At 38.7% G+C, this 14137-nt stretch overlaps 1 protein-coding gene across 2 annotated transcripts in view; it reads left to right on the top strand.

Annotated features, from left to right (window-relative positions):
* psat1 (phosphoserine aminotransferase 1) overlaps positions 1-13758 on the top strand; it is a 40886-nt gene extending 27128 nt beyond the window's left edge. For both annotated transcript variants that reach the window (XM_048527860.2, XM_048527861.2), the window contains exons 4-9: positions 270-475; positions 573-745; positions 4619-4788; positions 6019-6147; positions 7820-7957; positions 8164-13758. In XM_048527860.2, the coding sequence (XP_048383817.1) occupies positions 270-475; positions 573-745; positions 4619-4788; positions 6019-6147; positions 7820-7957; positions 8164-8269 (922 nt within the window). In that variant the 3' untranslated portion in view covers positions 8270-13758. The remainder of the gene's footprint in view (positions 1-269; positions 476-572; positions 746-4618; positions 4789-6018; positions 6148-7819; positions 7958-8163) is intronic.
* The last annotated feature ends 379 nt before the right edge of the window (positions 13759-14137 follow it).

Here is a 14137-nt window from a genome sequence, read left to right as displayed (position 1 = left end):
TTCCGCCTTCTAATTCATGAATATTCTACACAACATCGAAGCAGGTGCTTCCGTAACATTGAGATTGTTCGAGTAATTTGATATGTAGTGCTACAGTCGGGCAAACAACTATTTAACCTTTTGTGATCTTTCAATGCACTTGTCGCTAAGATTATTAGTTTTCTAATTTTATTTCAAAGTTATTCTCAGCCAAAGTTTTTACGACTGTGTTTGGAGTTCTCCCTCCAGAAGGGAAAAGATTCACCTGTGTTTATATATCTTTGATGCAGGAATATTCCAGAAAACTACAAGGTAATTTTTCTCCAGGGAGGTGGAACTGGTCAGTTCAGTGCTGTTCCTTTAAACCTTATTGGTTTGAAAGAAGAGCGGTGTGCCGATTATGTGGTGACTGGATCCTGGTCTGCTAAAGCAGCCATTGAGGCAGCAAAATATGGAAAAGTGAATATTGTTCACCCCAAACTTGATGCTTACATAAGTAAGAACCTTTTTGTTTAATTAATCCATTACAGCCAACTGTGTATATAAGATCTTCTATTTCTTTCTAAAACAAAACCGAAAATCTTGTTTTCTAGCAATTCCAAGTCCAAGTAGTTGGAATTTGAATCCAAATGCTTCTTATGTTTACTATTGTGCCAATGAGACTTTGCATGGTGTGGAATTTCCCTTTGTCCCAGACACAAAAGGAACTGTGCTGGTCTGTGACATGTCATCATGTTTTCTTTCAAAGCCAGTAGATGTCTCCAAGGTAGGCCCTTTTTTCCTTTAACTTCTAAGACCACCTTTGTCTCTAAACTGCAGTGGGTATGCCTAGAAAAACTGTTCTAGTAAACAAAATACTTTAGTTGCATGCAGGGATCAGGAAAAATTGTTTGGCTTATGAGAAAGGTTAGATAAAGGTATATGAAAATGTGAATTCTTTTGAAAGAAAAAAGGAGATGAAATCACTTCTGGTTATAGCATGAAGATGGTGCTTTTAAGGTAAATGACAAAAGAACCAAAGAACCTGACTGGGGAGAGAAAGGTTATGATCTTGAAAGGTGGTGGAAATATTAAAAGTAGTATTCATTAAACTTCCTTTTTAGCATGGTGGAAATACCTTGGACAAACTGAAGAATGAGTCGGGAAATGGAACATTTTTCCCTTGAGCATGCGCAAATATGATGGACTGAATTGCTTTTTGTTTTGTATCATTTTGAGTTGTTTGACAACCTTATCCTATTGTTCATGAGATGCAAAGTATGCTTCAAAATACACTGTTGTTTATTTTGATGTTCTTTAAGGTTGGTGTGGATGCTTACATGAAAGGATAGATAATTTTCTGTAACTGGTATTATCTATTCTCTTTTTATACAGCAAATAATACAAGTGGAATTAGTAGCTGTAGATTATAGGACGCTAAAGAGAATTCGGGGATATTGACAGTTTGCCAAAACTGCAGAATGCAATAACCGCTAAGAAAGCTAACTTCGATCTGAGGTTTGGTGTTAACAAAAATTTGTACTGGCCATGTTAAAGAAGATAATAAAATGGTCTGTCAGCTGTAAAGTTAGTCATAGGGCTGTACAGCATGGAAACAGACCTTTTGGCCCAACTAGTCCATGCCAACCAGATATCATAAAGTAACAAAGATCAATCAATCATGTAATCAGCTTTCACTCCAGTATTGGCAGCTCAATGTTTAAACAACAATAAGGTTGTGTACAGCCATTAATAGCACTATCATCACAAAATAGTGGAAACACTTTAAAATCAGATACCACTTCAAACAAATCCTTTTGCTTATTAAAATTGAGCAACATATCCCCACTTACTTGGCTTGCAAAAAGTTCAAGGATTGAATTTAAACGCTTGATGGCCTTTAGTATGAATGGAAAGATCATTATTGTTGTTAAAATTTATAAAATTTTATGAAACTCTCAATTATTGTCCAACAAATTCTCTAAACCTTCAATACAACTTGGCATCAAATTACAAGTGGAAATGTTTTGTCATGGCAGGTCACTGCAGGCTTGCATATAAATAAACATCAGGTTACAAAGATCAGAGCCTTGAGGTTGTGAAGTTTATTGTAAAAAAAAAAATGAGCAAAAATAAAGTAAATTGGCGAAAACAGTGAAAAGCCAAAACATTTTGGTTAAGTCCATCTGAATGCTCATAAATAGGTAGTGTCTAAACATATCAAATTCTGTTAATGCATTTTTTAATACTCAAGGTATAATTGCCTTTATTGGGGTTGTATACTTGCTTGCTGAGCCGGTGTGTTTGATTGCTGAGATTTCGTCACCCTGTGAGTTAACATCATCAGTGTGCCTCTGGTAACATGTTGCTACTCTGTCCCTTTTGTTGTTTATATGGTTTGGTTTGCTGGGGTGGTTGGCATCACTTCCAGAAGTGGTGTACCGTCTTTATTTTAGAATGTCCCCCTTTTCTGATTGTAAGGGACCTACATTTGTCTTCGTCCTTCCATTCTGTTCACGTACCATTTAGAAGTTCTTATGAGTTTGAGTGTTCCCCACGTGCTTACCCTCATACTCTATTTTGCCTCCTCTTAATAAATCCCTTTGTCCTTCTTTGCTAAAATCTAAACTACTGCCAAACCTCATCTGTTGCTTTTTATAAGTCCAATTCTATATGTCCTATCCTTGGAGCTAATACTACTTCTGAGTTCCCTTGTTAGCCATGGCTGGCCCAGCTTTTCCCATCTTTCCTTTTGTGCCAGATCGGAATGAACAATAATTGCAGTTCCTCTGTGGAGTCATTAAATGGTTTGCCATTGCCTATTCTCCCTCTTCCCTTTTAAGAGATGTAGCCCAATTTATTGGAGCCAGATTGCCCCCCTCAATTTCCTCTTTAGTTTCAGGACCCTAGACTCAATAAATTTTACATCACTCTCCATCCTAATGAATTCAATAATGTTATAGTCATCTTTCCTCAAGGGGCCTTTCATAGTTGATTGCCAATTATTCCTTTCTCATTATACAATACGCCCAGACTAGGATGGACTTTTTTTCTCTACTTGGCTCCTCGATATATTGATCCAGAAAACCATCCTGTGCACGCTTCAGGAATTCTTCCTCTATGGTCTTGTAACTGACTTGATTTGCCCAATCTATAAGCAGATTAGAGGTGGTCGTAGTTACAGCAGTACCTTTTTGCCTGCAGTTGTAATTTCCTGTTGCATGCCTTTCCAACATTACCACTACAATTTGACTATCTATATAAAACATCCTCTATCGTTTTCTTGTCCCTTTTTCGTGTTTCTAACGTCTGCCCATACAGATTCCAATTTACTAGAGCTAACAGCCTTCTTCACTATTGCATTTAATGTTCTCTTTAATATTACCTCACCTTTTTTCCTTCTTTCAGTTTTTAGAAAGGATAGACATCCTGAATATTCAATCTCCAACTCTGGTCACCCTGCAGCCACATCATTGTAATCTCAATTATAGCATACTAGCTCATAATAATTTTTGCGACCAATTCATCTACTTGTAATACATTGAGCATTTGCAATAGATACAATACCTCTCGTACCTGGAGAAATGGTGCAAGGGGCGGTGACTCAGATTCTAGGGGACATCGTTGTAACCTTAATATCTTTTAGTCCTGCTCATAATCTTTTGCATTGAGGCAGAGAATTCAAGCCAGTTGCTTTTTTTTCTGCTCATTTCTGATGCAGTTGTCTTTTTGTTTCTTTCTCTACTGTCTCCTTGGATAGGTTTCCATTAAGGTTTTGGAGTAGCTTCCCATCCCTCTGTTTAGTATTAAATTCTGCCCGACTACGTCAGCAGATATTCTTCTCAGGGTGTCCGTTCTGGTCCTGCCTTTCTCCAGAAGTGGTTCCAATGCTGCAGGAACCTAAAACCCTTCCCTATTTCACCATTTCTCCAGCCATGTATCCATGTGACATATTTCACTGTTTTACTCTGATTAGTATGTAACACTGGTAGCAATCCTTGACACCACCATTTTTAAAGCCCTATTTTTTTAAACTTGCTTTCTAACTCTCTCTACTGTGCTTTCAGGACTTCGTTCTTTTCATTACCCATGTCTTTGAAACCAATGCATACGAAAACTGAGAGGGTTGTTCACTATTCCCATCCAGAATGCCCTACAGCCACTTCACTTTAAAATACATTGGTTTTACATACTTTGCTTTTGATATAGCGCTTCTTACATCAGTGTATATAAATGCAATGTAGTTTTTCCTCTTTTTTTTCTTCTTTGCCTTGGAGTATTATCCTTGCATCAGTAACCATGGATCCTTTCTAACCTATGTTTAGTAGTAAGCACAGTCAGAATACCTGGCAGCTGAATCCAACTTGCTGAAGTTTTGAGTTAACTTTTCAACTTTTCTTATTTGTTAATGGGAAGTAGATATTACTGGCTAGGCTAACGTTTGTTGCCCTTACCTAATTGCTTTTAAGCCTGCTGAGCTGCAGCTTTAAACCATTGTACTCAATGGGGGCCGGTGATATGGTTGGTGTAGCCACAGCACTGTTGGGAAAGGAGTTCTCAGCTTTTGAGTCACTTATTTAGTTTGCTGTTGGAAAATCTGTAAATTTCCAGTCTTGCAGAACATCAAAACTATTAGTATTTTGCACTTTTTCTTTGACAGTTTGGTTTGATTTTTGCTGGTGCTCAGAAGAACATCGGTTGTGCTGGAGTGACAGTGGTAATACTCAGAGAGGATCTCTTGGGATTTGCACTAAAGGAATGTCCAGTGGTGTTTGACTACAAAGTACAAGAGAGTAGCAATTCTCTTTACAACACTCCTTCAACCTACAGGTAAATAGTTTCTATTTTATCTTGTGTGTCTAAATTGTTAGTGCAGTTATTGGTTCTGTTAATGGTGTTAACATAAGCTGTTCTATGTTGCAGCTTTGTTTTGAGACATCGCAACAACTTGTATAAAAGGGCAGATTTTTGGCAAAATTGAGGCTCAGGTTCTGTATTGTGTATAGGTGGTAAAACAAGTAGGGCAACTACAAATACTTGGTGAGATGCCAGCACCAAGAAGAAGTAGTCTGAGTAGCCCTGCACTACTACTTGGCATTTCAGTGGCTGCTTCATTATTTGTTTGCAGTGCATTGAATTTGGATTTGTTGCAGTAGCACAGTGAATACAAACTAAACTGTCATGAGACATGTTAACTCTTGTCACTTCAACTTTTTTTTAAAATCTCCATGTTTAAACCACTGTCAATCAACTGGAAAGAGACTCTGGACATGCCAAAAGTCCTTTAAACATTAATAACTTGAGAATTTAAAAGTATCTCCAGTTTGCCTCAACCAGATGTTTATTTCCTTTTAAAAGTATTTTTCTGATTTTGAATTGAACTGATTTTTATTATTTTTCACTTTTTGATGTCCCATTGTTCCTTTTTGAAAAAAATCTCAATACTTAACCTGAGAGGTTACGAGTAACCACTTGTTCAGTTTCTAGCAGCTCCCACATTCAGCAGCTTTAAAATAAATCCTCGACGTGTTATATGTTTTTAAAGGCTCCCACATTGATGCTCTCCATAGCAAAACCTGAGCCCTTTCAAGCATGTTTCCTTACTGAACACAATGAATATACCCTAAACAGTGCTGAAAGTAAGTTTCATGAAGGACTTGTATTTGCTTCCAGGGTAAAATAGAGTTGGTATGAAGTCCCTGGAAAATTTATAGTTATTATTAACATCTTTTGCACTTTCATTCCTGAACAAAGTTAGGACTTGTAATTCCAGCTTTCAAAAAATTAATCCAGCGTATTCATGCATTAACTGTATTTATCTTGGGTGACTAGTTTTTTATTAGGTTGGAACTTGATGTTCCAAGTGTATGCACGTTCATCTCGGAATGGTGTGAAAACAAAAGGATGGTGGCAACTACCTTAAGCTGTTTCATTGTAAATGAATCAGTAAATATTTATCTACTGAATCCGAAATTATCTTTTTAGCCTTGTTTGCTCTGGTATCTTGCCATGTCTACAAAATGTGTACAGTGTAATAACTTAGATTTGCTTTTCTTTCAGCATTTACATTATGGGCTTGGTCTTGCAATGGATTAAGAAATGTGGTGGTGCAGAAGTGATGGAACAACAGAGTATTGTTAAGTCAAAGCTGATTTACGATGTAATTGATCGATCCAAGGGCTTCTATGTGTAAGTTTTTTTTCTTTTTATGCTATGCAAAACCTTGAACACTAAATCGAGAATTTACATTAGAACGTTAAACTAAGCTTAGCGCAAGAAAATAGCGCTGGTAGTCTGAACAAAAAATTGAGTTTGTGGGTTAGCGTAAGATGATTGGCATTGTGATTTCCAGTTCCTTCTAGATGGAATTGTGATTTTGTGTTGGTCTAGAATGTGTGATACCAGGTTTTGTTAATCTGCTATACAGTTAATGGAAAATAGTAGAGTATAAATGGATGACAAATCCAATTTGTAAACCCTTTTAAGAATTGCAGAAGTTTAAATTACCTGAATATAAATACCCTCCTGGTAAGTGAGTATTTGCAATGAGAGTAGTACTACGGTGTTCAGTGCAAGAACAAGATACAGTTATCTGTGCTTTTTTTCTTTAGGGAGTATAACAGATTCCAGTCTTACTGGAACGAGGTGGTGTGTGCCCTTTCTGAACCATGGCAGCCCTTGTATGCAGGTTCGCTCATTGCCTCGTAATGAGGGAGTTCCAGGGTTTTGACTCCATTACAGTGAGGGAATTGCCATAAAGTTCATATCAGAGTGATGCCTGACATGGAGGACAACTGTAATGGAGGTGTCTGTGTTTTGTCTGCTGCCCCTGTCTTTCTCGGTGATAGTTGTTCTGGGTTTGGCGGGTGCTATTGAAGAACCACTGAGTTGTTGGAGTAATCATCATTATGATGCGCACTGTTCCAGAGTTAGAGGAGTGATTGCTTAAGATGTTTAGGGCACTGATCAAGTGGGCTGCTGTGTCCTGGGGTTTTAAGATTTTTGAATGTTTGAACTCTGTTGATCATGACATCATACTTCTTACTTATGCCTTGTAGAGAGCAGACTGACTTTCATGAGTCAGAAGTACCCTGTACAGGGTTCTTAGTCCCTGACCTGTTTTGTAGGCACAAGGTTAATAAAACTGGTCCAGTCCTATTTCTGGTTGCTGAACCCTAAGGGTTTGATGCCTGTGAATTTATTGGTAATATCATGACCAGTCGAGGCGGGGAGAAAAAAATATATTCTCTTTTGTAGAAGATGGTTATTGCCTTGCACATGAACAGGCTGTTTTGTTTGTTTTTAGAGGTTTAGTGATTACTGTTGTCGGCAGTTGATGACGTATAGAATTCTTGAGTTTATTGAGAAGGCGCAGTATAGATGTAGTACATCAGTTAACTTGGCAAGGCAAGGAAATATACAAACTATGACAGATGTGAATGCTTTACCGATCTTGGAGCTGTTCTGTAGAATGGAGGAGTAGAAATAATGCACTGCCACATCCCAGTGGTCCACTTCAGACTTTTTTTCTTATATAATGGGAAAGGCATAGAACTTGGGAACTGGAACAGGCTATTTGGCCCATCAAGCCTAGTCATTGGAGCTGATCATGGGTGATCCTCGGATTCTGCCCTGAGGATTTGCTGCTGTAATATCGTGGGGTTAAGCTTAATCAGTCTCTTACAAACATTAGCATTTTATGTCTCCACGCAGTTTCTCCAAGACCTTCTTTCCCTTACCACTGCCGTTGACTTCAGTTTGCCAGGGTTGTTGATGGTATTATCATACAAATGAAACTTTGACAGTGAGGGGTGTCATTCTGAAATCTGCTCAATACAATAATTATTTTTCTTAATCTTAGGAGTTTACCTGCTTCAATTTACAGAAGTAGAATGAATATTCCATTCCACATTGGAAATGCTAATGGGGACAGTAGTCTTGAAACTGAGTTTCTTGACAAAGCTGCTAAACGTAACATGATGTCATTAAAAGGTCACAGGTAAATCTATCATTACAAATTCCATGACTTAAGGTATAGTGCAACCATGATTTTGATATTTGAGTACATCTTTAGGAATGCTGTGTAATAAGTACATTTTAAGAATGTGATTACATAAATGGGTTCCCAGAATGTGGGATCTGATGTTTATTATAAATTTTGTATTTGTATAAATAGCACTAATTATGTCTGCTGTGTTGTGCTAGGTCTGTTGGTGGAATTCGTGCTTCCCTCTATAACGCTGTGACAGTGGAAGAAGCTCAAAAACTGGCAGAGTTTATGATCGACTTTATGAAGGAACATCATATTTAAGATATTTCAGTTTTGGTTTTAATGATGCATTATATTCCTACAACAGACTTCCAGGTTTTCAGGAAATACTGGAAAAGTACAGATTTGGTGTCGTTGGCAAAAAGAGAAACTTCTTTTTGATTTAGCATTTCTGGTTACACAACTATAGAACTTGAATACCGCTAAAAAGATGCATTTTTTTGACAAAGCTTTTCTCCTTGCACACAAAACTTACAAGAATACCACTTTAAGGGAAAATCATAATGTTGTATGAGGAGAGCACTGATTGGCTGACTGGCAAGTGGCAGCTGATTGATAAAACATTGCCATGGAGAGTGCACCAATTGGTTGGCAGTTAACAGCTATGCTTTCTTTGAATTTCAAACCAGACAGGTTGACTGATAACATTGTCCTGAGAAATGAACCTTGAATGACTGTCAACTCAGCAAAATAGCTGATTGCCATTCACTGAATCATTTTCTCAGGGCATTGTCTTGATCAATCAGTCACTCTGCCTGGTTTGAAGTTTGGTGGTTGACGGTCAACCAACTATTAGTTGGTGTACTTTCTCTCTCAACACTCCTACCAATTATCCATTCTCTCTCATGCTGTGTAAGTATTGGTTTTCCTCTTAATTTAGTATTCTTGCAAATTGTCCTGGTGAATGCAACATGAAAAGCTTTGACACTGTCTTTTTTACAGAAACATTCAATTTTAAATTAATGACATTTTTGATGTTGGCTTATTGACCTTTAAACCTTGGTGCTCTGCAGAACATTTCCAGCGTCTTTAACTTTTGCTTTTACTGTAACTCCTGTGTCAGGGTGAAATACATCCAAGATTCTTTTAATATAGTATGATTTTTAAAAATTTAGCCTCCTTTCCGAATAACCAGAACAAACCAATCAGTTTATCACGCTCTCTCTCTTGGAAATAAATGACAAGTTAGTGGAGGAACCACCACTGAATTAACCAAGAACCAAACTCATTACAGAGCTTTTTTTCTATTATCTATCCCTTCGATCCAGACTGTCCCAAGTTGAGCTAATCTTCTAGGTGTCTGATTTTGTGGCAGTGGAACTCTGCAGAGAAAACTGTGGTTGCACAATTTGTAAGTAAAATAAGACATGAAAACTATGGATAGAATGTAATATTATTCTACATTGTGAAGTTGATTAGATCTGAACAAATCTGTATTTACCAAGGTTTAGAAGGATGAAAGTGATCTGACTGAAACTCCTAAAATTATAATTGGGCTGGAAGTAGTAGATGCAGGGAGGATGTTTTTCCATGTTTCTGGACTCTAGAGCTAGGGGACCCAGTCTTAGCGTATGGGGTAGAGCGCTTGGGACTGAGATGAAAAAACACAAACAGAAGTTGCTGCCAGACCTGCTTTTCCAGCATCTGTGAAGAGAAATCAGAGTTAACATTTTGGGTCTGGTGGCCCTTCCTCAGAACCAAAAGATCTCTTCATTCCAGAGGGTGGTGAATCTACGGAATTCTCTACTGTGGAAAGATGTGACGGCCAAGTCACTGAATATGTTCAAGAATGAGATTTTTAGTGTTTAAAAGGCATTGAAATGGGGAGAGAGTGGTAATATGACATTGAGACAGAGGATCAGCCGTGATCATCATAAATGGCAATGCAGGCTTGAAGGGCTAAATAACCTACTCCTAGTTTCTGTATTCAAGACATAATGAAATAGATGTAAAGAAAGATTTTATCAGCTCTTTTGCATTAGTTTTTTTTTATTGACTGCTGCTCACTGAACTTGGAAACTTCTCATTTAAAACATTTTGACATAAATGGATAGGCTGAGGCTACTTAAAACATTGTATTTTGCTTTGGCATAACTTGGAACTGAAGTTAAATTTGATTTGGAAACTTCTTTTAGGTTAGGAATTTTCTGCCAGGTGGTCATAAAGCACATATGAATAATTGTACTATAAGAAAACAGGTTCAGCACTTTCCATTTTGAACTTCCCTGGCATGTGCAAATGGACATTGATCCATCAAAAATCGCAAACTTTCTTTCCTTTTCCTTGCCACATTCCCTTTAACCCAACAGTGATTAATATCTGAGTTTGCTTCCCAAGATGTGAAGATGTTCACTGATTTCAAAAAGAAATTGAAGGAGCATTTTAAGGAAATAAACTTTAAGGGATGCTCGACAGAAAAGAGAATTGTGACTGATTTGAATTGCTGTATGGAGACTTGAAAGTGACATTCTTCTGTGGTAAGACTCCAATTAGGTCATTTTAACTATGCTCACGTCAAACTCGCCTGCTGGTCTTACCTAGCATTAAACAAACATAATTTGACATCTAATCCAATGACATAACTAGTAGTGGAAATCTGAGTAAATAGTGGATAAATTTATGAATGTTAAACATTAAACATACATATCTATTTAAAGGGGTATGTGGAATGATTTGACCCAGAATAATTCAGCAAATATTCTGATAAAACTGCATTTTTAAAAGAAAAGCGACATTGTCAGAAAGTTATGGAATGATCTGAACTTTGAAATGATTTTAGAACAGGTGAAAAACAGTCATGCTGCCTTCAGCAGGATACGCAAAAGGAAACCAACTTTAAGTGAGCAGGAATTATTGTAACAAACTACTTTTGTGGCATATTTGTGGTCCAGTGCACAAGCACTTTTCAGCCAAGTAGCTGTCCCGTACACATTCCATGGTTTAGTGCATGGTGTCTTGACTCCCTGCTGGTGATTTCCTATGGCACAACCTTCCTCCAAGGAAGATTTTAGTGAGAGCTGGCAGCTAAATGGGTGAGCAAATTATTACCCACACAAAGAGTTGAGTTGGCCTAAGTACTGATTGGCTGGTTTGTAGCCATTATTAGGTCTCAGATTTTAAAGGAGAGAAAATGTAAAAGAAACTGATTTTTATTAATTTGGAAAAATTGAATATTTGTTTCCTATGCTGTATGCTCCAATGATCTGCAAATAGCTCTGAACTTAAATCTAGAATAAAAGGTGCACATCACATGCCAGCATGGTTTTTTTTTGGGCTCTTCAGGTCTCGTTCCAATATCTCAGGACTATCGGCTATCTGAACCTTATGGAAAACTTATGCTCTGGTTGGTGGGTCGAAGTGGGAAATTGTGTGGCAACAAGCTGTGTCCAATAAACTAACAGATGTTTTTTAAATGATGGGAAGGCCTCAGTTTGAACTTATGATTATGGATATTAAATAAAGTAAAATTTGCACAAATAGATTAGAAAATTAAATAACTCTCGCTATACTAATAAAGGCTTACTAGATTTGAAGAGGATTCAATGAAATTAATTACCTCCACATGAAAAGTGAATGTGAAAATATGAAACTGTCTGACGGTATCTCTTGATAGCCCATTCAAACACCCGAGTCAGATTTTTTTACTAAGTTATACCATCTCCAGAGAAATTGGAGAGAGGTTCCAGATGTGAACATCCCATCCCCGTTACTGACCAATGTCATTTTCACTGGTGGGGGAGTGAGACAGGCAAGATTCTCACAGGAGAATCTCAACAAGACAATTTGAATTAGTGCTGAGTTCAAAGAAACTCTGTTCTTGCTATTCCAAGGGCATTAATCTTCAGTGTGAGAGTCTGAAATTTATGGAATTGCCTTTAACTTCAGATGATACTTGAATGCTCTTGAAGGCATATAAGGTCAGTTTGAGATAGTAGATTCTCGAGCATCTGCAGTTCCTGAGATAACACGGTGTAGAACTGGATGAACGCAGCAGACCAAGCAACATCAGAAGAGCAGGAAAACTGACCTTTCGGGCCTCGACCCTTCTTCAGAAATGGGGGAGGGGAAGGTGATTCTGAAATAAATCGGGAGAGAGGAGGAGGAGGTGGATAGAGGAGAGGATAGGTGGAGAGGAGACAGACTGGTCAAAGAGGCAGTGATGGAGCCAGTAAAGGTGAATGTAGATGAGGAGATAGGTCAGGTCAGTCCAGGGAGGACGGACAGGTCAAGGGGGCAGGATGAGGTTAGTAGGTAGGAAATGGAGGTGTGACTTGAGGTGGGAGGAAGGACAGGTTAGGGAGGCGGTGATGAGCTGGGCTGGTTTTGGGATGTGTTAGGGGGAGGGGAGATTTTGAAGCTTGTGAAGTCCACATTGTTACCATTGGGCTGCTGGGTTCGCCAGCGGAATATGAGTTGCTGTTCCTGCAACCTTCCAGTCGCATCATTATGGCACTGCAGGAGGCCCAGGATGGGCATGTCGTCTGCGGAATGGGAGGGCGTGTTGAAATGGTCTGCGACTGGGAGGTGCAGTTGTTCAGTGCGAACCGAGTGTAGGAGTTCTGCAAAGCGGTCCCCAAGCCTCTGCTTGGTGTCCCCGATTTTTAGAGGAGACCACAATGGGAACAGTGGGTGTAGTATACCACATTAGTGGATGTGCAGGTGAACATCTGCTAAATGTGAAAAGTCTTCTTGGGGCCTGGGATGGGAGTGAGGGGGAGTGGTAGAGGTATGGGTGTAGCACTTCCTGTGGTTGCAGGGAAAAGTGCCGGGCGTGGTGGGGCTGGAGGGGAGTGTGGAGCGTACAAGGGAGTCATGGAGAGAATGGTCCCTCTGGAAGGCAGATAAGGGTAGGGAGGGAAAAATGTCTTTGGTGGTGGGGTCAGATTGCAGATGGCGGAAGTGTCGGAGGATGATGCATTGGATCTGGGAGATTGGTGGGGTGGTGTGTGAGGACAAGGGGGATTCTGTTTTGGTTTTTGGTCAGTTAAAGGTCAGTTTATGACAATTTACTTCACCATCCCCACCATCTCTCTCAACTCCTGTGCATTCTCTCATTGCATTTTGTATTTTTAATATCTGGTACTGGCTGGATAGATGTTTCCTCCAAACAGCTATTGGGACATCAAAAGCCTATGGGTTCAGGTCCCAGTGCAAACTCCATTCCTGAGGCATTGATTTTTATCCCTTTTGTTGAAGAGTGGCAAGATTGAATTAATCTGACTGCTTGCACTCTCTTGGCTTCCTATTTGACCCCCATTGAGCGTCTAGTTACATATCTAGGCCATCCTCTAAGACTGCCAATTACCATCTCTGTGACCTGTCTATCCGTGCATTTGACGGGGTCATCTGTTGCTGAAGCCCTCATTCAAATCTCTGTAACAGGCAAGCCCCAAGGTATCAATGCTGTTCTGATTACCCTCCACAGAGCTTCTCTTCCAAAACTCTGCCTCCTGAACAGCAGCTGTTCACCCATGACTTTTTTGTACTCCCACTAAACTCTTAGCGTAAAGTTCAGAGAGACTTGATTTTAAAAGGTTGAGTTTGCTGACTATAACTGCAGAAGGCACACTTCTTGTGCCACCTTTGAAGTCACAGATCTAATAAAGGTTAAATAAAAAGTACGGCTTTAATTTCTGATATTTTGTCGTATTAGCCTAACTACTTGATTGGGTTCTCTTCAGTTGACTGTCTTCTCACATTGCTTTATGTATGAATATATTAAGCTATATTAAAACATGTTTTAAACAGTTTTCTGTGGTCATGAATTATTTCATGAGGAAGTCGGTTATTGAGTCAAACCTTTATAATCAGGCTGTGTACAATAAAGTGCCCTTAAGTTTTAAACTTCACTAACCACTGACTCATTTAACAACTTAAAGTATTTCTATCTTTAACAAAAACTTGAAATTTGTTTTAATTGAATAACGAAAATGCTCAAACTTTTTGATCAGCTATCTCAAATCCAGAGAAGAAAGTTGTTTTTGGTAAAGTGACATTTTTAATTGTGATTGAAAGGGGTGCAAGTGAGAGGCAGCAGAGAATGTGGACCACTGTTGGACAGCATTCTTTCCTGAATTGCAAGCATTTAAGCCATTTTAATCTGTGCAGTCACAAAGCTGTAGTAGCACC

This window comes from Stegostoma tigrinum, chromosome 3, assembly GCF_030684315.1.
Source record: "Stegostoma tigrinum isolate sSteTig4 chromosome 3, sSteTig4.hap1, whole genome shotgun sequence".
In the NCBI taxonomy this organism is placed as follows: Eukaryota; Metazoa; Chordata; class Chondrichthyes; order Orectolobiformes; family Stegostomatidae; genus Stegostoma; species Stegostoma tigrinum.
Note: the sequence above shows the minus strand (reverse complement) of the source record. Positions and strands in the feature narration are given on the sequence as shown.